The 24,997-nt window shown below is 46.8% G+C and overlaps 2 protein-coding genes across 2 annotated transcripts; one reads left to right on the top strand and one right to left on the bottom strand.

Annotated features, from left to right (window-relative positions):
- Positions 1-52: 52 nt before the first annotated feature.
- On the top strand, positions 53-8,646 carry c22h6orf62 (chromosome 22 C6orf62 homolog). The gene is made up of 5 exons (XM_055877393.1): positions 53-1,620; positions 1,978-2,154; positions 3,876-4,001; positions 4,419-4,553; positions 7,231-8,646. Exons 1-5 carry the CDS (start codon positions 1,492-1,494, stop codon positions 7,354-7,356), a joined length of 693 nt encoding a protein of 230 aa, XP_055733368.1. The 5' UTR covers positions 53-1,491; the 3' UTR covers positions 7,357-8,646.
- On the bottom strand, positions 8,044-11,901 carry acot13 (acyl-CoA thioesterase 13). Its single transcript, XM_055877394.1, has 3 exons — positions 10,076-11,901; positions 9,508-9,692; positions 8,044-9,129 (listed from the first exon to the last, which is right to left on the bottom strand). Exons 1-3 carry the CDS (start codon positions 10,157-10,159, stop codon positions 8,973-8,975), a joined length of 426 nt encoding a protein of 141 aa, XP_055733369.1. The 5' UTR covers positions 10,160-11,901; the 3' UTR covers positions 8,044-8,972.
- Positions 11,902-24,997: the final 13,096 nt, after the last annotated feature.

The following is a 24,997-nucleotide window of genomic DNA, read 5'->3' as shown; positions in this document are numbered from 1 at the left end:
CGCTTCCGCTCTGGTGTAGCCACAGATAGAACATATCTTTGGTGTGGCTGTCTGACGCCGGTCAGCCATTTTGGGTAGGTTGTTCAACGACGAGCTGCTAGCTACCACACCGACAACACCAGGACGAATACTTAAAGGAACTGAACAAAAAGCTGTTTTACTAAAACCATCGTTCAATATGGGTCCACCAGGAGACAACCCACGTCATGTGTCCTCTGAAAGAACGGAGGATTTCAGTTGGTTTGTCAATTTATCTTGACATGGCATGTAGGTTAGTTGGTGGTTGTGACGACTGAAGAAAAGCAGGAAAAACAAGCGCAGATAGCTAGTTAGTACCTCGACTTCAACGGGTGAAAGAGATTTTTTTTGAAACACGTTTGTTGTCTGTAAAATAAAATCTAGTTGGTTCTCTCGACGGGAATCCTAACCACCATGATGATATTGAAGCAAAATGTCATTTAAAATTTCGAGATACAACAGTTAGCTAGCCAGTCAACCGGACAAGTCATTCGACATTAAATACCAAGCAAGCCAGACAGAACTCGGCGGAAATGTAAAACGAAAGATGACTGTCAGCTAGTTAGCTAACTAACCCGCACGACATAGGCCTCAATTACGTCCAAGAAGTAAAATGATGTAGCTAGCTAGTTGACCCACTAACTAGTTAGTGTTGAAGTGTATGCTGCTTAGCCTAGCTAGCTCACGTTAACTAGTCAACTAAAATAGTCCCGTCACTATGAGTATCGACAACGGAAGTAAACAAGGCCGCGGGCCAGTTCAATGGCAGTAAACCCGGAGATGTCAAACTACTCTGTCAACTTCAATGTTGTAACTTGGTGCCATCGTCTTCTGGCATCCACATTTACTTGCCATGATGGTTTTCTATACCCCCAGGTATTCAGGAACACGTTCATAACGCGGTCTCTGCCGAGAAATACACACAAACAAACGGCGTCAATCATGGACGAAGCTTTGAGTTTGAGAAGACACGAATAGAATTGTCTGCTTTTTTGTTTGTGTAGTAAATCTCCTATTTCATTAGCGAGAAGTAGTGTCAGTGTGGGTTTTGGAAATGGCTCTCCTTTCTGTTAGTAGTTGTCAGTAACCTAAAGGAAAAGGTGTACCTCATTTTTAATTTGCTAATTTGTTTTCACTAGGCAAATGTGTTGAATTTAAAGTTAATTTGGTCTGTATTCAAATGTCATACTTTTAATCACAACATGGCTTCTTGAGTAATTAATAAAACAAATGTAGTTAAATATTGATTAAGAACCCCTCCCTCCTGAGCATAAACTATTTTAAATAAATAAAATGACATAGCTTGCTATTTCATTCGTTTCCTCAAGTTGGTAGTTATTGCAAAAGAGCTAGTGTAGAATAATTTAGATTTCTCGCTCTGTAAAAGGTAGCTAACTAGCTACACATAGACAACTCGAAAGTATAGTCAAAATATTCTGTAATAGAGAAGACACCTAGCATCCAAATCTAATAATGGGGGACCCAACCTGGAGAAGAAACCAAACTAGAGATCGACTCCGTGCTCAGATCCGAAAGAAAAGGGAATCTTTGGCTGACCAGTTTGACTTCAAGATCTACATAGCCTTTGTGTTCAAGGACAAGGTGACTATTATGGAGGAAGCAATGAGGTCCTACTTCCCCAGAGGCCCATTTTAACTCGTGGAGACCATTTTGTTTCTGCCTGCGTTAGCACGTATAATTCAGGCAACACTAGTTAGCATTGGTTCGTGAAAAACTACCTCAACTTCCTTCACACTGGACACAGAGAAATTTAAAATGGTATCCACGAGTTCATCTGACTCTGGGGGGGGGGGAGAATAGATAAAGGGCCTCATTGTCAAAAATACCAAAGTATCCCTTTAATGTCTCTTCCATTTCCTCTCTTTCTGCTCACTCCTATGGCAGAAGTCGTCTGCACGGTTGTTGTTATTCTCTTCCCTGTCCTCTCTGCTCCTTCAGAAGAAGAAGTCTGCCCTGTTCGAGGTAGCTGAAGTCCTACCGGTGATGACCAACAACTATGAAGAGAATATCCTGAAAGGTGTGCAGGATTCCAGCTATTCCCTCCAGAGTTCCATGGAACTGATGCAGAAAGATGTTGTGCAGTTGCACGCCCCACGCTACCAATCAATGCGCAGGGTAAGTCAAGAACCCAAATTCCTTCCATTTGGTGGCGAACCTACCAAACCATGTGCGTACACACCGCCAAGGGCAAAGTTGGGCTTTCCTCCATGTTGTTAGGTTCTCTTTCTCAAGAGTTAAAAACTCAACGGACAGTATGAAAGCTTAACCAAGTTGATTCTTCCCAGAGGATCAATACAGCTGCATTAGACAAACATTTTCACACAAGCACTGATATGTAAACCTTCCTCCTACACATCTGTACAAACATTGTTCTTTACTGCTAGGCACGACACTAGTGATACGGGCCATAAACTTTTATTTCTCAGGGCCTCCCGGGTGGCACAGTGGTCTAGGGCACTGCATCGCAGTGCTAACTGCGCCACCAGAGTCTCTGGGTTCGCAGCCGGCCGCGACCGGGAGGTCCGTGGGGCGACGCACAATTGGGATAGCGTCGTCCGGGTTAGGGAGGGTTTGGCCGGTAGGGATATCCTTGTCTCATCGCGCTCCAGCGACTCCTGTGGCGGGCCGGGCGCAGTGCGCGCTAACCAAGGGGGCCAGGTGCACGGTGTTTCCTCCGACACATTGGTGCGGCTGGCTTCCGGGTTGGAGGCGCGCTGTGTTAAAGAAGCAGTGCGGCTTGGTTGGGTTGTGCTTCGGAGGATGCATGGCTTTCGACCTTCGTCTCTCCCGAGCCCGTACGGGAGTTGTAGCGATGAGACAAGATAGTAATTACTAGCGATTGGATACCACGAAAATTGGGGAGAAAAGGGGATAAAATTTATAAAAAAATAAAATAAAAAAAAACTTTTATTTCTCCCTTAAGGTGACCTGACCTCAACCCCCCTCCATCTCTAATACATGGCTCTCTCCCCTTATCAATGCCTGCCGCATGTAATCGCTTCCCTGCACTCAACACATTCCAAGCTTAATTGCACACACTATATACCTTCCTCCTATAACCATTAACTTCTGGTGTAGACCCTCTAAACCTCAGCACTCCCTCAGTGACATGAATAAGTATATTTTCATATTCTCAGAATCCAACAGTGTCAACAATGAATGTTCCTCATTTCTACTAGCATGACTCACATTGTTGTGTTTCAGCCAGCCTGCCACATTGTCTATTGTCCTTGGGTAGACACTGACAGTGACCTGGCTGTCTGTACACTACTGACGGGTGTTCATGTCCCACCCTGCTCGGGGAAACCATGCCGTTTATTAGCCTACAGATTAAATAAGTTATGGTCAACTTCACATGGTGGTGAAAGTGCATGTTGATGAGCTCGATGCCCCTTTCGACGCGAGGATCGACGCCAGACTGCCGTTTGACAAATAAATTATCTCAAAATGTAGACTAGCCTACCCACCCTCTGTGAACTGTTGGCTAGAGCGCACATGCCAAGACCAGAATAGGCACGTTTACTATTTAACACAGCAGTTTGTGAGAATTATCGTTAAATGTGAACACATGAACTTCAGAGTTTAATTCGGTACATGGGGGGGAGTCCACTTTGTGTGCACTACGTCATCGCACACTTGATTTTTATCAGCAACAAGTCAGTTTGGTGGAAAAACACCACTGGTGGGGAAATTGTTTGAAAATTCACATGGAAATCTGTCGCTAAATTGGATGAGAACTTAGCTAGTGACACTGCACTCCTTTTTGACCAGAGCCCTGTGTAGGTAGGTAGGTGACGGGGCTGTTTATTGACTGTTGTGCTCCTCTGTTGTTGCAGGATGTCATAGGATGCACCCAGGAGATGGACTTCATCCTGTGGCCGCGTAACGACATAGAGAAGATAGTCTGTCTCTTGTTCTCCAGATGGAAGGGGGCCGAGGAAGAACCCTTCAGGCCTGTTCAGGTTAAAACAGTTAGCTTCCTTCACCAAGTGGCTACACACCTCCGATTCACTAGGCCGCTGAATTCAAATGTTATATATATATATAGTGTTTTTTTTAAATTTTACCTTTTATTTAACTAGGCAAGTCAGTTAAGAACACATTCTTATTTTCAATGACGGCCTCCCGGGAAACAGTGGGGTTAACTGCCTTGTTCAGGGGCAGAACGACAGATTTTTACCTTGTCGGTTTGTGGATTCAATCTTCTAACCTTTCGGTTATTAGTCCAACGCTCTAACCACTAGGCTACGCTGCCGCCCCATATTCAAGGAGTATTCTATGCTGTTACGTTGAGGGCCAGTCGTGGTGAACGTAGTATCTCTGTTTATCCATTTTTATTAAGTGTGGTATCCAATATGTTTTTTTTTGTTTATCCACAGGCCAAGTTTGAGTTTCATCATGGAGACTACGAGAAGCAGTTGTTACATGCTGTCGGCAGGAGGGACAAGGCCGGAATGGTCATGAATAACCCAGCTCAGTCCGTCTTCCTCTTTATGGATCGACAGCACTTACAGGTCAGTCCGTAAACGACAGCGCTTACAGGTCAGTCCGTAAACGACAGCGCTTACAGGTCAGTCCGTAAACGACAGCGCTTACAGGTCAGTCCGTAAACGACAGCGCTTACAGGTCAGTCCGTAAACGACAGCGCTTACAGGTCAGTCCGTAAACGACAGCGCTTACAGGTCAGTCCGTAAACGACAGCGCTTACAGGTCAGTCCGTAAACGACAGCGCTTACAGGTCAGTCCGTAAACGACAGCGCTTACAGGTCAGTCCGTAAACGACAGCGCTTACAGGTCAGTCCGTAAACGACAGCGCTTACAGGTCAGTCCGTAAACGACAGCGCTTACAGGTCAGTCCGTAAACGACAGCGCTTACAGGTCAGTCCGTAAGCGACAGCGCTTACAGGTCAGTCCGTAAACGACAGCGCTTACAGGTCAGTCCGTAAACGACAGCGCTTACAGGTCAGTCCGTAAACGACAGCGCTTACAGGTCAGTCCGTAAACGACAGCGCTTACAGGTCAGTCCGTAAGCGACAGCGCTTACAGGTCAGTCCGTAAGCGACAGCGCTTACAGGTCAGTCCGTAAGCGACAGCGCTTACAGGTCAGTCCGTAAACGACAGCGCTTACAGGTCAGTCCGTAAACGACAGCGCTTACAGGTCAGTCCGTCTTCCTCTTTATGGACCGACAGCACTTACAGGTCAGTCCGTAAACGACAGCACTTACAGGTCAGTCCGTCTCCCTCTTTATGGACCGACAGCACTTACAGGTCAGTCCGTCTCCCTCTTTATGGACCGACAGCACTTACAGGTCAGTCCGTCTTCCTCTTTATGGACCGACAGCACTTACAGGTCAGTCCGTCTTCCTCTTTACGGACCGACAGCACTAGTGCAGGAACACGATGACGTGTTGCCACTCGGCGTAGTGCGGGAACACGGTGACGTGTTGCCACTCGGCCTAGTGCGGGAACACGGTGACTTTGGGGAAGCTAAGAGCCTATTGAAATGATTTCAATTAGGCAAATCATTCAGACAATGTTGCCAAACCAAACCTTGCACCAGGCCTGTCTTGCCACGCTCCAGGCCTGTCTTGCCACGCTCCGGGCCTGTCTTGCCACGCTCCGGGCCTGTCTTGCCACGCTCCGGGCCTGTCTTGCCACGCTCCGGGCCTGTCTTGCCACGCTCCAGGCCTGTCTTGCCACGCTCCGGGCCTGTCTTGCCACGCTCCGGGCCTGTCTTGCCACGCTCCGGGCCTGTCTTGCCACGCTCCGGGCCTGTCTTGCCACGCTCCGGGCCTGTCTTGCCACGCTCCGGGCCTGTCTTGCCACGCTCCGGGCCTGTCTTGCCACGCTCCGGGCCTGTCTTGCCACGCTCCGGGCCTGTTGATTGTGCCTAACATTCCTTCTGTCCTCAATGCTAACCTGTCACCGCTGCACCAGTCACAATGGTTTTGGGGAAGCTAAGACCTCTAATTGGATCACTCACGTAGGTGTTAAAGGATCATTCAGTCCTCTGTCATGGGACAAAGTCTAACCCAAAGAAATAGCATATATTAGTGACATTAAATGTATTATTATTAATAGATTCTATGGTCTCGCCCTTCCCTCCCCTGTTGTCGCCCCTTCCCTCCCCTGTTGTCGCCCCTCCCCTGTTGTCGCCCCTTCCCTCCCCTGTTGTCGCCCCTCCCCTGTTGTCGCCCCTTCCCTCCCCTGTTGTCGCCCCTTCCCTCCCCTGTTGTCGCCCCTTCCCTCCCCTGTTGTCGCCCCTTCCCTCCCCTGTTGTCGCCCCTTCCCTCCCCTGTTGTCGCCCCTTCCCTCCCCTGTTGTCGCCCCTTCCCTCCCCTGTTGTCGCCCCTTCCCTCCCCTGTTGTCGCCCCTTCCCTCCCCTGTTGTCGCCCCTTCCCTCCCCTGTTGTCGCCCCTTCCCTCCCCTGTTGTCGCCCCTTCCCTCCCCTGTTGTCGCCCCTTCCCTCCCCTGTTGTCGCCCCTTCCCTCCCCTGTTGTCGCCCCTTCCCTCCCCTGTTGTCGCCCCTTCCCTCCCCTGTTGTCGCCCCTTCCCTCCCCTGTTGTCGCCCCTTCCCTCCCCTGTTGTCGCCCCTTCCCTCCCCTGTTGTCGCCCCTTCCCTCCCCTGTTGTCGCCCCTTCCCTCCCCTGTTGTCGCCCCTTCCCTCCCCTGTTGTCGCCCCTTCCCTCCCCTGTTGTCGCCCCTTCCCTCCCCTGTTGTCGCCCCTTCCCTCCCCTGTTGTCGCCCCTTCCCTCCCCTGTTGTCGCCCCTTCCCTCCCCTGTTGTCGCCCCTTCCCTCCCCTGTTGTCGCCCCTTCCCTCCCCTGTTGTCGCCCCTTCCCTCCCCTGTTGTCGCCCCTTCCCTCCCCTGTTGTCGCCCCTTCCCTCCCCTGTTGTCGCCCCTTCCCTCCCCTGTTGTCGCCCCTTCCCTCCCCTGTTGTCGCCCCTTCCCTCCCCTGTTGTCGCCCCTTCCCTCCCCTGTTGTCGCCCCTTCCCTCCCCTGTTGTCGCCCCTTCCCTCCCCTGTTGTCGCCCCTTCCCTCCCCTGTTGTCGCCCCTTCCCTCCCCTGTTGTCGCCCCTCCCCTCCCCTGTTGTCGCCCCTCCCCTGTTGTCGCCCCTCCCCTGTTGTCGCCCCTTCTCTCACTCGTTATCAACCATGTTTTCTCTTGTCATCCCTTCTCTCCCCTGTCAGACTCCTAAAACCAAGGCCACAGTTTTTAAGTTGTGTAGCCTGTGCCTGTACCTGCCCCAGGACCAGCTAACGTGCTGGGGCGTTGGCGACATCGAAGATCATCTCCTCCCGTACATGCCCGACTAGGGCCAGCCGGCTTCCATGGCTTCCGCCCACAACACAAGGGAGATTAACCCACAAGCCACTGAAGCAAGTTGATCTCTCTCTCTCATCCACCACACATCCTTCCATTGAATAGAACTGCTGCTTGGATCTCCTCTTGTTTGTTGGTTTCCATCTTCCTGAAGCTAATTTAAAAAAATAATCCATATTTGTTTTTTCCCTTACCTACCAAGCTTCCTCCCCCTAGCTCTGCTCCTACCAGTTTTGGATTGGTTCTCCCTTTTATCCACCCTCTCTCCACCATCCATCTTGTATTTTATTTTGAACCTGCACGAACATTGATTTTGAGTGGTTGGTTATTCCCCTGGAGGTGCACAATCAACGACACAGTCCAGTCACTGAAGGAACTCTTTATGTTGCTACCAAGCAGGAACAAAGCCACACAGGTTTTTTTTTTTTATGACGTTCACAGGGGGTCCTCTGTCTCTGCTGGACACATTGTAACCCATGTCATAACAGATTGGAAAAGCTTCTGTCATTTCAAAGCTGGGTTAGAGGAAATACTCGGGTGGTGTTGTTCTAGAACGACTAGCTACAATCTGTGACGGGTCAGTCTAGGTGGCGTACAAACGTCTCCTGTAAAGCAAAGATAAAAGGTGAAGGAGTATTTGTCAAATCATTTGGTGTAGGTATTCACATCTTTTATTTGTCCCTTTTTTAAGACGCCCTTGTTTAATGTTGGCTTTTTTTTTCTTCTCTGGGTTCGTTTGCTTTTCCTGTGAAATATGCCAGGAGCACCATTAGTAATATCTGGAGTATAGTTGGGAACTGATGGGAGGAAGTTGACGGACAGTATTGTGAACCGCGTGGTGCGGACCCGACACACCCGGTTTAAAGGTTGTTACCATGCACGCCATTCAAGCTACTGAAATCTGTTTTAGTTTGTTCTCGGTGTGGGTCGGCATGGGTGGGTGTGTGTATATGGAAGAATTAATGTACCTAACAATGGAACAGGTTGAGTTGAAATTTAATGGGTTTGTTACATGTCTGTTCCTTTAATTTGGTAGACAAGTATCCTAAAGAGTACTAATTGTTGCAGTGCTTGTAAAATGGGGGTGTTTTTTTGTTTTGTTTTGTTGCTTTGCTGGGGTAAAATAAGGCACAAATCAGTCAGTACATTTTAATTGAGGGTTTTCTTTGTTGATTCAATATGTTGGATTTAAAGGTGGGTCATTTCAGTTTATTCTTTTTTTTTATGCATCTAGAAATCAACACGGCTGAACAAATCCCAATACAATGTAACATTTGAAAGTATTTCCTGGTGTGTTTTTATTGTGTGTACACAAAGTATATATTTACAGCAGAATGACATGCAAAAAAATATATATATATATTTAGCAAGTCAGTTGTGGGGTGAAAAACAATTTACTGACACAGTATCACAATAGTCATGTTTCTTCACCCACAGACTTTCTGCTGGACCGTGTCACAGCAGCAGTATGATCATTCACAATTTGCTGATGGGGGGGGTGTTCAGCTTTCCCTCCCCCAATCTTAAACATTAGTGGTGGGGGGGGAATGCTAAACTGACCCAAGACCTGTGTTGTGGGGGCAACATCACCCCACACCGAGCAGCTGATCTAACTCCCAAGGTGCTTTGTGTGTCTTCCTTGTGCGATGAGTTTCCCAGAGGCTTTGCTAGTGAGGTCTACAGTAGCGAATGCCAGGGTCCGTCCTTGCTTCAACACCGTGGCTGTGATCAGCACGTCCTCACCTATCTTGGCAGCATTCATGTACCTGTCGGTAAAACAGTTGTTCCATTCAGTGGATGTGTCCTAAATGGAACCCTTTTTGTGCACTTTAGACCAGAGCCCTAGAGTGCTATTTTCAGACAGTGAGATGTTCCTTTTCAGTATTATGACAACGGGTTACTCTCTACTCCTTCACCTATTACAGTGTGTGACTTGTAGAGACCTAGAGTTCGGGCTCAGCCCAAGACTAGAAAACCAAAACAGCTCTACATAGAGCACATGCATTCTGTTAATTCTACAAGTATATTATCAAGCCTGGGTACCAGTCTTTGTGCTATTCATACCAAACCACACAAATAGCTCTGAGACCAGGCTATATTCCCCATTTATCACCTAGCTACTGTAATTTAACTATAAAACTCACGTGATGTTCATGTCCACGCTGACACCGGGTGCCCCCCGTTCCGTGTACATGATGGCAGTGGTGGAGATAACGTCGACCAGTGTTGCTGTCAGACCCCCGTGAAGGGTGCCCCCTCGGTTTGTGTGCTCCTCTTCCACTTTAAACTCACACACCACTTTCCCTGGGCTGGCTGTTACAATGTCCACCTGAGGAACAGACAACCAGTCATTAATTATCCCTTGGATCAATTAAAGAAGAGGGCGCTGTACTATATCAGAGTTGCAAGACTAGGGGTAATTCTCAATTGTATTTCCTTGTGTCCTCTACGTTCCTCCTCAAAATGCATTGGGAGGAACCTCAGATATTCTGCTCCAATGTGCATCGAGAAGGACACGAGGGAGGACGTGAGAAATCAAGAAAATACAATTGAGATTCACTCTAGGTAACGAGATCAAATGTAAGGGGTGTCGTGAAAACACTTGTTTTTCCACATACACAACAAGCCTGGCAAGGTAGGTAAAGGGGTGCTTTCAGTACGCGTCTCTTGTACAGTAACTCGTAAAATATAATTTGTTTTACTGTGACATACCTTACTTAAAACTCGATCAAATCCCGGACTGTCCACCATCGCCCGCATAATTGTTTTTAACGAGTTTAAAGACAGAGAAACCATGTTTAATGCTGAACGTGTTCAATGTCAACTTGATACAAGTAGATTTTCCTCCAAACAGGAAACCGTTCTGATAGCTAAATCTTCCGGGTATCATACAGTTTAACAAGGTTCCGCTTTGATTTCATATTTATTGGGCATGATGATGCATTATTTTACTTGCATATGAAAGTGTCATATATATTGAAGGAGTTCGTGTTCATTTTCTACATATTCACGTATTCTACATATTTATACATATTTATTAACGGGACAGATCTTTGCGTCAACCCGGACTATTTAGACTCTCACACAGCTCTGAGTGGTGTCAGAGCTTCAACAACAACAACAACACTCAACTAAAATGCCTTTGCGTCGCTTCTAACAAGATATAAGCATCGCTATGAAATAGAGAAACAATGAGAAATATTTCCAGGTCCTTGTCGACTTCAGAAGAAACGAGGACTCTTCTCTGTGATGGGTTCGTTACAGGAGTCGATAACACCGTGGCTCAAAGCTAACGTTGCCTTGCTGAAAATGACCGGGGAAATGGAAATCTAGCTAGCTAGCTCATATCAGTCCAATTGTTATTAGTTCCCCTTTCTCTTGTACGAAACTATTCGCATACTATCCAGTGTGTTGCCAATAGTATTTTACCCCACAGTCTGTTTGTGGTTAAAGTTATTTGTGAGAGTTCACTCCAATAAAGTTTGTCCGATGTTTTCAGGCCTTGAGAACTGTTTTAATGTTATGTCAATCATCCTTTATCTAACTAAACTCAGCTAAAAAAAGGAACTTCCTCACTGTCAACTGCGTTTATTTTCAGCAATCATAATTAACATGTGTAAATATTTGTATGAACATAACAATATTCAACAACTGAGACATAAACTGAACAAGTTCCATAGACATGTGACTAACTGAAATTGGATAATGTGTCCCTGAACAAAGGGGGGGTCCAAATCAAAAGTAACAGTCAGTATCTGGTGTGGCCACCAGCTGCATTAAGTACTGCAGTGCATCCTCCTCCTCATGGACTGCACCAGATTTGCCTGTTCTTGCTGTGGGGGGTTACCCCACTCTTCCACCAAGGCACCTGCAAGTTCCCGGACATTTCTGGGGGAATGGCCCTAGCCCTCACCCTCCGGTCGAACAGGTCCCAGACGTGCCCAATGGGATTGAAATCCGGGCACAACTTGCCACTCCTATCTGGTCCAGCGACGGTGGGTTTGTGCCCATAGGTGACGTTGTTGCCGGTGATGTCTGGTGAGGACCTGCCTTACAACAGGCCTACAAGCCCTCAGTCCAGCCTCCTTCAGCCTATTGTGGACAGTCTGAGCACTGATGGAGGGATTGTGCGTTCCTGGTGTAACTTTGGAAGTTGTTGCCATCCTGTACCTGTCCCGCAGGTGTGATGTTCAAATGTACCAATCCTATGCAGGTGTTGTTCCACGTGGTCTGCCACTGCGAGGACGATCAGCTGTCCATCCTGTCTCCCTGTTGCGCTGTCTTAGGCGTCACACAGTATGGACATTGCAATTTATTACCCTGGCCACATCTGTAGTCCTCATGCCTCCTTGCAGCATGCCTAAGGCACGTTCAGCCAGATGAGCAGGGACCCTGGGCATCTTTCTTTTGGTGTTTTTCAGGGTCAGTAGAACGGCCTCTTTTAGTGTCCTAATTTGTCATAACTGTGACTTTAATTGCCTACCGTCTGTAAACTGTTAGTGTCTTAACGACCGTTCCACAGGTGCATGTTCATTAGTTGTTTATGGTTCATTGAACAAGCATGGGAAACAGTGTTTAAACCCTTTACAATGAAGATCTGTGAAGTTATTTGGATTTTTACGATTTATCTTTGAACTACAGGGTCCTGAAAAAGGGACATTTCTTTTTTTTGCTGAGTTTATGTTAACACATCTATAAGTTATAATATATATGTATTAATATCTATATGTTATGATATATCTGTTAATATGTTATAATATATATGTATTAATATCTATATGTATTTACATCTATGTTATAATATAATATATCTATATGTTATAATATATATGTATTAATATCTATGTTATAATACAATATGTTATAATATAATATATCTATATGGTATAATATATATGTATTAATATCTATTTGTTATAATATGTGTTATGATATATGTGTTAATACATCTATATGTTATAATATATATGTATTAATATCTATTTGTTATAATATGTGTTATGATATATCTGTTAATACATCTATATGTTATAATATATATGTATTAATATCTATTTGTTATATGTGTTATGATATATCTGTTAATACATCTATATGTTCTAATATATATGTATTAATATCTATTTGTTATAATATGTGTTATGATATATCTGTTAATACATCTATGTTCTAATATATATGTATTAATATCTATATGTTATGCGTTATGATATATCTGTTAATACATCTATATGTTATGAGATATGTTAATACTTCTGTTATAATGGATCTTATCTGTGTTATAATATATGTTAATACATCTATATGCTACTCTATATCTATATATGTTATTCTATATATATATAGATATATTATAACGTGTGTATATTTATTTATTATAACCTATATAGATACATACATACATACAGTTATGTCGGAAGTTTACATACACTTTAGCCAAATACATTTAAACTTGTAGTAAAAGTTCCCTGTCTTAGGTCAGTTAGGATCACCACTTTATTTTAAGAATGTGAAATGTCAAATAATTATCTCTATTGTTATTCTATTTCAGCTTTAATTTCTTTCATCACATTCCCAGTGGGTCAGAAGTTTACATACACTCAATTAGTATTTGGTAGCATTGCCTTTAAATTGTTGAACTTGGGTCAAACGTTTCAGGTAGCCTTCCACAACCTTCCCACAATAAGTTGGGTGAATTTTGGCCCATTCCTCCTGACAGAGCTGGTGTGACTGAGTCAGGTCCTTGCTCGCACACACTTTTTCAGTCCTGCCCACAAATTTTCTATAGGATTGAGGTCAGGGCTTTGTGATGGCCACTCCAATACCTTGACTTTGTTGTCCTTAAGCCATTTTGCCACAACTTTGGAAGTATGCTTGGGGTCATTGTCCATTTGGAAGACCCATTTGCGACCAAGCTTTAACATCCTGACTGATGTCTTGAGATCTTGCTTCAATATATCCACATCATTTTCGTACCTCGTGATGCCATCTATTTTGTGAAGTGCACCGGTCCCTCCTGCAGCAAAGCACCCTACAACATGATGCTGCCACCCCCGTGCTTCACGGTTGGGATGGTGTTCTTCGGCTTGCAACCATCCCCCTTTTTCCTCCAAACATAACGATGGTCATTATGGCCAAACAGTTTCATCAGACCAGAGGACATTTCTCCAAAAAGTAAGATCTTTGACCCCATATGCAGTTGCAAACTGTAGTCTGGCTTTTTTTCTGAGGTCTTGGCTGATTTCTTTTGATTTTCCCATGATGTCAAGCAAAGAGGCATTGAGTTTGAAGGTAGGCCTTGAAATACATCCACAGGTACACTTCCAATTGACTCAAATGATGTCAATTAGCCTATCAGAAGCTTCTAAAGCCATGACATCATTTTCTGGAATTTTCCAAGCTGTTTACAGGCACTGTCAACTTAGTGTATGTAAACTTCTGACCCACTGGAATTGTGATACAGTGAAATAATCTGTCTGTAAACAATTGTTGGAAAAATGACTTAGGACATCTACTTTGTGCATGACACAACCGACTTGCCAAAACTATAGTTTAACAAGAAATTTGTGGAGTGGTTGAAAAATTAGTTTTAATGACTTCAACCTAAGTGGACACACACACAAACATATAGATATATATATATATACACACACATATATACATCTGACCTAGGTGCTTACTGGTATTCTGGCGAGATTGATTGTAACCCATGAACTCACGTATCTAAATTGACTAGAGGTAGCATTACATGCTAACTAACCTACACTGCACAAACAATATAAAACACAACCTGCAACATTTTCACAGATTCTACAGTTCATATGAGGAAATCAGTCAATTGAAATAAATTAATTAACCCCTAATCTATGGATTTCACATGACTGGGAATACAGATAAGGTATCTGTGACCAACAGATGCATAAGGTAGGGGGAATGGATCAGAGAACCAGTCAGTATCTGGTGTGACCACCATTTAGCCTCATGCAGCGCGACACATCTCCTTCACATAGAGTTGATCAGGCTGTTGATTGTGGCCTGTGGAATGTTGTCCCCACTCCTCTTCAATGGCTGTGCCAAGTTGCTGGATATTGGTGGGAACTGGAACACTTTCGTATACGTCGATCCAGAGCATCCCAAACATGCTCAAATGGGTGAGTATGCAGGCCATGGAAGAACCGGAAAATGTTCAGGTTTCAGGAATTGTGTACAGATCCTAGCGACATGGGGCCGTACATTATCATGCTGGAACATGAGGTGATGGTGGCAGATGAATGGCATGACAATGGGCCTCAGGATCTCATCACGGTATCTCTGTGCATTGAAATTGCCATCGATAAAATACAGTTGTGTTCATTGTCCGTAGCTTAAGCCTGCCCGTACCATAACCCAACCACCATTGGGTACTCTGTTCAAAACGTAGACATCAGCAAACCGCTCGCCCACACGATGCCATCTGCCCGGTACAGTTAAAACCGGGATTCATCCGTGAATACACTCCTCACCGAAGTCCATTAAATCCCCGAACTGCAGTCAGGTCAAGACCCTGGTGAGGACGACGAGCAGACGAGCTTCCCTGAGACAGTTTCTGACTGTTTGTGAAGAAATTCCTTGGTTTTGCAAACCCAGTTTCATCAGCTGTCCGGGTGACTGGTTTCAGACGATCCCACAGGTCTAGAAGCCGGATGTGGAGGTCCTAGGCTGGCGTAGTTACACGTGGTCTGAGGTTGTGAGGCCGGTTGGACGTACTGTCAAATTCTCAAAAAATTGTTGGAAGTGACTTCTGGTAGAGAATTTAACACTCTGGTGGACATTCCTGCAGTCAGCTTGCCATTTGCATGCTCCCTCAAATCTCGAGACATCTGTGGCATTGTGTTGTGTGACAAAACAGCACATTTTAGAGTGCCATTTTATTGTTCCCAGCACAAGGTGCACCTGTGTAATGATCATGCCGTTTAATCAGCTTCTCGATATGCCTTACCTGTCAGGTGGATGGATTATCTTGGCAAAGGAGAAATGCTCACTAACAGGGATGTAAACTAATTTATGCAGAAAATGTTAGATGAGAAATAAGCTTTTTGTGCGTATGGAACATTTCTGGGATCGTTTATTTCAGCTCATGAAACATGGGACCAACACTTTACATGTTGCATACATTTTTTTGGTTCAGTATATAAATGGAAGTGATCATCACCAGACATTTCTATGCTCAATTTCCTTCAACGATCAGGTGACAGCAGTCCCTGTTGGTCATCGGTTGATATGTCTGTCTCTGTGTCTGTGTGTGACTAGGGTACCCATTTGGGACTCATCCCTCAATTCCTATTTAGCTCTGTAGTCCACCACACTGAGACCAGGAGTCTTTTTTTATTGATCTCTGTCTGTGTGTGTGGAGAGATGCTGTGAAGGGCTGGGTGGACTGAGGTTGTCATTGGGGGACTGAATGTCCTCATACATACACTACATGCCAAATTGCACCCTTTTTCCCTATGTAGTGCAATACTTTTGACTAATAGCCCTATGGGCCCTGTTGAAAAGTAGTACACTATATATATATATATAGGAAAGAGGGTGTCATTTAGAACAGAGCCCTGCCATTGTGATGTCACTGATCCTCAGCAGCTAGTGAGGGGAAGTCATTGATTTAGTGACAGTCTGTGAGTGACAGTCTGTGAGTGACAGTCTGTGAGTGACAGTCTGTGAGTGACAGTCAGGCAGTACTACGTGGGGACAATAACCAGAGGGAGGGGTAGGGTTAGTAAGTTCTCATAGATAACGGGATAACGTGGCGATAGTAGAAGATAGGGTGCTATTTGGGATGCAAACAGTCAAAGTGCACTACTTGTGACCAAGGCCCACAGGGCTCTGGTTAAAAGTAGTGTACTATGTAGGGAATAGGGTGCCATTTGGTAATAGAATGTTTATCTGGGTCACTGTTTAGGGGCATTACATTCCAGTCAAGCTGACCTGTATGTTCAGAAGTCAGGCTTCTAAAAGATACTGTGAAAGTTACTTAACACCGCTATGCCACTTGCTTTCCATGTGAAAACGGACACGTGTAACGTTCCCAAAGCTCAGCTCTGTACATACTGTAGTTGATAAATCGGTTTGAAAAAAAGACAGCAAGGATCTTTGTTACAAAACATCACTCATATCAGGTCCCCAGTCAATCAGTAACTAACAGCGGAGGGTCAAGATGAACCAACTCGTCCCTGAATGTAAATGTATCATTTAGCTCGGTGCAGTAGTTGCCAATATTAACACAAGTACACATAAACCTCGATCCTTAGTGATTTTGCAAAATATTTCAAATCAGCATTTATAAAAAAAATATATATATTTTTTAACTTGTTGCCAGTTAAGTTTTTTTTACATTTAATAAATAACACTGAACAAGCGCGATAAATATAAATTCATACACGGACATTATCTGGATGATGAAATAGAGTCGGTTTGTAATGCACTTGATAACGGTGGGGGGAGGATTTCATAGTCCCTGGTCTGAAGGTAGTCTAGTACCTTGTTCCATAACCTGGTCTCAGATCATTTCCTAATATTCTATACGGAAATCCCAGACACTCCATTTGATATGATATGTTATGTTTCGTAACGTATTCATTTTGTGAACGTCCGTCACCCATTTTGTATGTTACAAATTTGCAAAAACGTATGATATGTTACGGATTCTAGTTAGATGGCTAACAGTTAGTTTAGGAGTTACGTTAAAGGGGAAGGGTTAACTAACATGTTAAGATTAGGGGAAAGGTTAGCGAACATGTTAAGATTAGGGGAAAGGTTAGCTAACATGTTAAGATTAGGGGAAAGGTTAGCTAACATGTTTAGATTAGGGGAAAGGTTAGCTAACATGTTTAGATTAGGGGAAAGGTTAGCTAACATGTTTAGATTAGGGGAAAGGTTAGCTAACATGTTAAGATTAGGGGAAAGGTTAGCGAACATGTTAAGATGAGGGGAAAGGTTAGCTAACATGTTAAGATGAGGGGAAAGGTTAGCGAACATGTTAAGATGAGGGGAAAGGTTAGCTAACATGTTAAGATTAGGGGAAAGGTTAGCTAACATGTTAAGATTAGGGGAAAGGTTAGCTAACATGTTTAGATTAGGGGAAAGGTTAGCTAACATGTTAAGATTAGGGGAAAGGTTAGCTAACATGTTAAGTAGTTGCAGAGTCGCAACGTTTACAAGACGTTCGCTTTAAACGTCCACCGACCACCCTACTTTAGTTTTTACCTTCAGCAACCATCTGTCTCATGTAACCAAACGTAACATATCATACTAATTAGTATCCGTGGATTTACTTTTACTATGTTACGCCAGGTCTATGAGACCAGGCTGTGTTCCAATGTGCTGTTAAATCAAGAAACCAAGTTTCTCTTAGGTACAGATCTAGGATCAACTTCCCCTCCCGCAATCCTAACCTTAACCATTAGTTGGCAAAAATTATAAACTTACCCAGCATCTGATTACTCAATTTCGTTGGTATCCAAATTGATAGTTATAGTCTTGTCCCATCGCTGCAACTCCCGTACGGAGTCGGCAGAGGCGAAGGTCGAGAGCCGTGCGTCCTGCGAAACCCGGCCCCGGCCAAGCCTCACCGCTTCTTGACACACTGCCCACTTAACTCGGAAGCCAGCCGCACCAATGTGTCAGAGGAAACACTGTACACCTGGCGACGGTGTCAGCATGCACTGCGCCCGGCCCGCCACAGGAGTCGCTAGAGCGCGATGGGACAAGGAAATCTCGGCCTGCCAAACCCTCTCCAAACCCGGACGTCGCTGGGCCAATTGTGCGCCGCCTCATGGGTCTCCCAGTCACGGCCAACTATGACACAGCCTGGGATCGAACCTGGCTCTATAATGACGCCTTAGACCGCTGTGCCACTCTGGAGGCCGCCGCAAATTGATTTTAACAAGCAATTGGCCTCCCCAAAAAATTGCATCCCTCTGTTGAATTTCTAAATCCCGATGTGGCCCTCGAGCCAAAAAGTTTGCCCACCTCTGATCTAGAGGCTACTTCACCAGACTCCAGTTAGCTCACAGAGTAGGGCTTTGTATATCCAACTCTTATGGTCATTGTCATTTCAAACACTATTTAGGAGTTGGCTAAACAGTAGAAACAGATCTGGGGCCAGGCTAAGACTTGGTAGGTCTACGGAAGACTTCCTGTACAAATCCACGGTTAAATAACATGCGTCTATGTTAAGTAGAGCCAACAGATGATCAGAAACCAAAGCTTTTGATGGAGGTAAAACCCGCTTCATGATTGCATAACACCTCTACTAACCTCGTCCCCAGACTCAGTGACTAGAGATGACACCTCTACTAACCTCGTCCCCAGGCTCAGTGACTAGAGATGACACCTCGTCCCCAGGCTCAGTGACTAGAGATGACACCTCGTCCCCAGACTCAGTGACTAGAGATGACACCTCGTCCCCAGACTCAGTGACTAGAGATGACACCTCTACTAACCTCGTCCCCAGGCTCAGTGACTAGAGATGACACCTCGTCCCCAGGCTCAGTGACTAGAGATGACACCTCGTCCCCAGGCTCAGTGACTAGAGATGACACCTCGTCCCCAGGCTCAGTGACTAGAGATGACACCTCGTCCCCAGGCTCAGTGACTAGAGATGACACCTCGTCCCCAGGCTCAGTGACTAGAGATGACACCTCGTCCCCAGGCTCAGTGACTAGAGATGACACCTCGTCCCCAGGCTCAGTGACTAGAGATGACACCTCGTCCCCAGGCTCAGTGACTAGAGATGACACCTCGTCCCCAGGCTCAGTGACTAGAGATGACACCTCGTCCCCAGGCTCAGTGACTAGAGATGACACCTCGTCCCCAGGCTCAGTGACTAGAGATGACACCTCGTCCCCAGGCTCAGTGACTAGAGATGACACCTCGTCCCCAGGCTCAGTGACTAGAGATGACACCTCGTCTCCAGGCTCAGTGACTAGAGATGACACCTCGTCCCCAGGCTCAGTGACTAGAGATGACACCTCGTCCCCAGGCTCAGTGACTAGAGATGACACCTCGTCCCCAGGCTCAGTGACTAGAGATGACACCTCGTCCCCAGACTCAGTGACTAGAGATGACACCTCGTCCCCAGACTCAGTGACTAGAGATGACACCTCGTCCCCAGGCTCAGTGACTAGAGATGACACCTCTACTAACCTCGTCCCCAGACTCAGTGACTAGAGATGACACCTCTACTAACCTCGTCCCCAGACTCAGTGACTAGAGATGACACCTCGTCCCCAGACTCAGTGACTAGAGATGACACCTCGTCCCCAGGCTCAGTGACTAGAGATGACACCTCGTCCCCAGACTCAGTGACTAGAGATGAACACCTCTACTAACCTCGTCCCCAGGCTCAGTGACTAGAGATGACACCTCGTCCCCAGGCTCAGTGACTAGAGATGACACCTCGTCCCCAGGCTCAGTGACTAGAGATGAACACCTCTACTAACCTCGTCCCCAGGCTCAGTGACTAGAGATGACACCTCGTCCCCAGGCTCAGTGACTAGAGATGACACCTCGTCCCCAGACTCAGTGACTAGAGATGACACCTCGTCCCCAGGCTCAGTGACTAGAGATGACACCTCGTCCCCAGACTCAGTGACTAGAGATGACACCTCGTCCCCAGGCTCAGTGACTAGAGATGACACCTCGTCCCCAGACTCAGTGACTAGAGATGACACCTCGTCCCCAGGCTCAGTGACTAGAGATGACACCTCGTCCCCAGGCTCAGTGACTAGAGATGACACCTCGTCTCCAGGCTCAGTGACTAGAGATGACACCTCGTCCCCAGGCTCAGTGACTAGAGATGACACCTCGTCCCCAGGCTCAGTGACTAGAGATGACACCTCGTCCCCAGGCTCAGTGACTAGAGATGACACCTCGTCCCCAGGCTCAGTGACTAGAGATGACACCTCGTCCCCAGGCTCAGTGACTAGAGATGACACCTCGTCCCCAGGCTCAGTGACTAGAGATGACACCTCGTCCCCAGGCTCAGTGACTAGAGATGACACCTCGTCCCCAGGCTCAGTGACTAGAGATGACACCTCGTCCCCAGGCTCAGTGACTAGAGATGACACCTCGTCCCCAGGCTCAGTGACTAGAGATGACACCTCGTCCCCAGACTCAGTGACTAGAGATGACACCTCGTCCCCAGGCTCAGTGACTAGAGATGACACCTCGTCCCCAGGCTCAGTGACTAGAGATGACACCTCGTCCCCAGGCTCAGTGACTAGAGATGACACCTCGTCCCCAGGCTCAGTGACTAGAGATGACACCTCGTCCCCAGGCTCAGTGACTAGAGATGACACCTCGTCCCCAGGCTCAGTGACTAGAGATGACACCTCGTCCCCAGGCTCAGTGACTAGAGATGACACCTCGTCCCCAGGCTCAGTGACTAGAGATGACACCTCGTCCCCAGGCTCAGTGACTAGAGATGACACCTCGTCCCCAGGCTCAGTGACTAGAGATGACACCTCGTCCCCAGACTCAGTGACTAGAGATGACACCTCGTCCCCAGGCTCAGTGACTAGAGATGACACCTCGTCACCAGACTCAGTGACTAGAGATGACACCTCGTCCCCAGGCTCAGTGACTAGAGATGACACCTCGTCCCCAGGCTCAGTGACTAGAGATGACACCTCGTCCCCAGGCTCAGTGACTAGAGATGACACCTCGTCTCCAGGCTCAGTGACTAGAGATGACACCTCGTCCCCAGGCTCAGTGACTAGAGATGACACCTCGTCCCCAGGCTCAGTGACTAGAGATGACACCTCGTCCCCAGGCTCAGTGACTAGAGATGACACCTCTACTAACCTCGTCCCCAGGCTCAGTGACTAGAGATGACACCTCGTCCCCAGACTCAGTGACTAGAGATGACACCTCGTCCCCAGGCTCAGTGACTAGAGATGACACCTCGTCCCCAGGCTCAGTGACTAGAGATGACACCTCGTCTCCAGGCTCAGTGACTAGAGATGACACCTCGTCCCCAGGCTCAGTGACTAGAGATGACACCTCGTCCCCAGGCTCAGTGACTAGAGATGACACCTCGTCCCCAGGCTCAGTGACTAGAGATGACACCTCGTCCCCAGGCTCAGTGACTAGAGATGACACCTCGTCCCCAGGCTCAGTGACTAGAGATGACACCTCGTCTCCAGGCTCAGTGACTAGAGATGACACCTCGTCCCCAGGCTCAGTGACTAGAGATGACACCTCGTCCCCAGGCTCAGTGACTAGAGATGACACCTCTACTAACCTCGTCCCCAGGCTCAGTGACTAGAGATGACACCTCGTCCCCAGACTCAGTGACTAGAGATGACACCTCGTCCCCAGGCTCAGTGACTAGAGATGACACCTCGTCCCCAGGCTCAGTGACTAGAGATGACACCTCGTCTCCAGGCTCAGTGACTAGAGATGACACCTCGTCCCCAGGCTCAGTGACTAGAGATGACACCTCGTCCCCAGGCTCAGTGACTAGAGATGACACCTCGTCCCCAGGCTCAGTGACTAGAGATGACACCTCGTCCCCAGGCTCAGTGACTAGAGATGACACCTCGTCCCCAGGCTCAGTGACTAGAGATGACACCACGTCCCCAGGCTCAGTGACTAGAGATGACACCTCTACTAACCTCGTCCCCAGGCTCAGTGACTAGAGATGACACCTCGTCCCCAGGCTCAGTGACTAGAGATGACACCTCGTCCCCAGGCTCAGTGACTAGAGATGACACCTCGTCCCCAGGCTCAGTGACTAGAGATGACACCTCGTCCCCAGGCTCAGTGACTAGAGATGACACCTCGTCCCCAGGCTCAGTGACTAGAGATGACACCTCGTCCCCAGGCTCAGTGACTAGAGATGACACCTCGTCCCCAGGCTCAGTGACTAGAGATGACACCTCGTCCCCAGGCTCAGTGACTAGAGATGACACCTCGTCCCCAGGCTCAGTGACTAGAGATGACACCTCGTCCCCAGGCTCAGTGACTAGAGATGACACCTCTACTAACCTCGTCCCCAGGCTCAGTGACTAGAGATGACACCTCGTCCCCAGGCTCAGTGACTAGAGATGACACCTCTACTAACCTCGTCCCCAGGCTCAGTGACTAGAGATGACACCTCGTCCCCAGGCTCAGTGACTAGAGATGAACACCTCGTCACCAGGCTCAGTGACTAGAGATGACACCTCTACTAACCTCGTCCCCAGGCTCAGTGACTAGAGATGACACCTCGTCCCCAGGCTCAGTGACTAGAGATGACACCTCGTCCCCAGGCTCAGTGACTAGAGATGACACCTCGTCCCCAGGCTCAGTGACTAGAGATGACACCTCGTCCCCAGGCTCAGTGACTAGAGATGACACCTCGTCCCCAGGCTCAGTGACTAGAGATGACACCTCGTCCCCAGGCTCAGTGACTAGAGATGACACCTCGTCCCCAGGCTCAGTGACTAGAGATGGCACCTCTACTAACTATGTAGCGTCGGTCCGTCTATGACGACGTGTTAGGCAGCTTTACGTGTTAAGACAGCAGGAAGTACAAGGCAGGTTGTTAGCCTGGATCCCAGATCTGCTTGTGCGGTCTTGCCAACACCAATGTAGCCTGGGTACCAGTCTGTTTGTGCCACCGTGCCACTTCTCATCTTGGCTTGAATGATAGCATGAAGTAGGTAAAAGCACAAACAGATCTGGGAGCCAGGCTACATTGGTGTTGGCAAGACCGCACAAACAGATCTGGGAGCCAGGCTACATTGGTGTTGGCAAGACCGCACAAACAGATCTGGGAGCCAGGCTACATTGGTGTTGGCAAGACCGCACAAACAGATCTGGGAGCCAGGCTACATTGGTGTTGGCAAGACCGCACAAACAGATCTGGGAGCCAGGCTAACGCCAATGGAGTTGGAGAGGTAACTCAGACAACTCAGGGAATGTTGTATGATTCTGCCCGTTAATATCAATATAGTCCCGTCATCACATTTCTGCACACTTTTTCAAAACATTATTGCTAAATTCAGGAAGGAGAAGGCCCCATTCTTAGAAATAGTGAAGACTTAAATCTGGTATACACATTATTAGAATTAAAAAAAAAAAATATTCAACAGCTTTTTGAGAGACAACCAACTGACAGACAGCATGGAATGTGTTGGTATGTACTCTATGCTGCTCCCAAAACCAGAGAAGAAGAATGAGAAAAGATGGAACAGAGAGACTGTTGTCTGATCGGTTTGTGATGGAGCCAAGCCAACACCTTATAGTCATTTTGGCAGGACAACAGACAACAGAAAACCGGTCTGGGACCAGGCTATGGGAAGAGAGATTTCAGGCTTGGGAACAAAACGAGAACCAAACCAGGCTAGATGATGTTTGGTAGAAGCCAGTGTCCTCTACTAGACCTTTACCATCAAAGCAGCAGCATCACCACAATAAGAATATTCAAGTCCAGAGAATAAAGTGTGCACATCAGGATGATCACATTCATCGTTTTGCGTACATGTCATGTTTGATTTGTCGGTATTAAGAAACACCATTTTATATACTAGTGATTTAAACCAGCTGCGATCTGGATCTCTAGATTCATGTACACTATATTTCCGAAAGTATGTGGACACCCCTTAAAAAAAATGTATGGTTTTGGCTTCTTCAGCCACACCCGTTGCGGACAGGTGTACAGCATCCAGCACACAGCCATGCAATCTCCATAGACAAACATTGACAGTAGAATGGCCTTACTGAAGAGCTCAGTGACTTTCAACGTGGCACCGTCAAAGGATGTGACCTTTCCAAAAGGTCAGTTCGTCAACTGTGTTGTTATTGTGAAGTGGAAACATCTAGGAGAAGAAAAAAAAAACGGCTCAGCGGCGAAGTGGTTGGCCACACAAGTTCACAGAACGGGATCACCGAGTGCTGAAGTGCGTAAAAAATAGTCTTTCCTCAGTTGCAACACTCACTACCGAGTTCCAAACTGCCTCTGGAAGCAACGTCAGCACAAGAACTGTTCGTCGGGAACTTCATGAAATGGGTTTCCATGGCCGAGCAGCCGCACACAAGCCTAAGATCACCATGAGCAATGCCAAGCGCCGGCTGGAGTGGTACGAAGCTCGCCGCCATTGGACTCTTTAAGAGTAATGTCTCACGCTTCACCATTTGTCAGTCCGACGGACGAATCAGGATTCGGTGGACGCAAGGAGAACGTTACCTACAAAACCTACAGCTTTATAATGATGACAATCATGTCATTGGTCGTATGGGGGTAATTGCACTGGAGAAAGACCAATCCACGATCAAAAATAATCACACAGACAAAACTACAATAGAACTGAAGTTGCGCCAAACAAATGAATAGTTGTAGGATTTTCAGACTAGAGAGACTTAAACATCCTTTTTACTCACAGTAGAAAATCGTTGTTTTTTAATTTGGAGCGAAGTGTACAGCCAAACAGATCTGGAGCTAGCCTACGGTAAATCAGAATGGTTAAGCTAGCTAGCCTACAGTAAATCAGAATGGTTAAGCTAGCTAGCCTACGGTAAATCAGAATGGTTAAGCTAGCTAGCCTACGGTAAATCAGAATGGTTAAGCTAGCTAGCCTACTGTAAATCAGAATGGTTAAGCTAGCTAGCCTA

This window comes from Salvelinus fontinalis, chromosome 22, assembly GCF_029448725.1.
Source record: "Salvelinus fontinalis isolate EN_2023a chromosome 22, ASM2944872v1, whole genome shotgun sequence".
NCBI classification, from domain to species: domain Eukaryota; kingdom Metazoa; phylum Chordata; class Actinopteri; order Salmoniformes; family Salmonidae; genus Salvelinus; species Salvelinus fontinalis.
The sequence above is the reverse complement of the archived record's forward strand: the minus strand, read 5'-3'. Positions and strand labels throughout refer to the sequence as shown.

Excerpts from the sequence above, each read along its gene's own strand:
- c22h6orf62 (XM_055877393.1), top strand. The coding sequence starts at position 1,492 with ATGGGGGACCCAACCTGGAGAAGAAACCAAACTAGAGATCGACTCCGT. Across the intron at positions 1,621-1,977 it reads CCTTTGTGTTCAAGGACAAG|AAGAAGAAGTCTGCCCTGTT; the intron begins GTGACTATTATG and ends CTGCTCCTTCAG. Across the intron at positions 4,002-4,418 it reads AACCCTTCAGGCCTGTTCAG|GCCAAGTTTGAGTTTCATCA; the intron begins GTTAAAACAGTT and ends GTTTATCCACAG.
- acot13 (XM_055877394.1), bottom strand. The coding sequence starts at position 10,159 with ATGGTTTCTCTGTCTTTAAACTCGTTAAAAACAATTATGCGGGCGATG. Across the intron at positions 9,693-10,075 it reads TTGATCGAGTTTTAAGTAAG|GTGGACATTGTAACAGCCAG; the intron begins GTATGTCACAGT and ends TCTGTTCCTCAG. Across the intron at positions 9,130-9,507 it reads AGCGTGGACATGAACATCAC|GTACATGAATGCTGCCAAGA; the intron begins GTGAGTTTTATA and ends TTTTACCGACAG.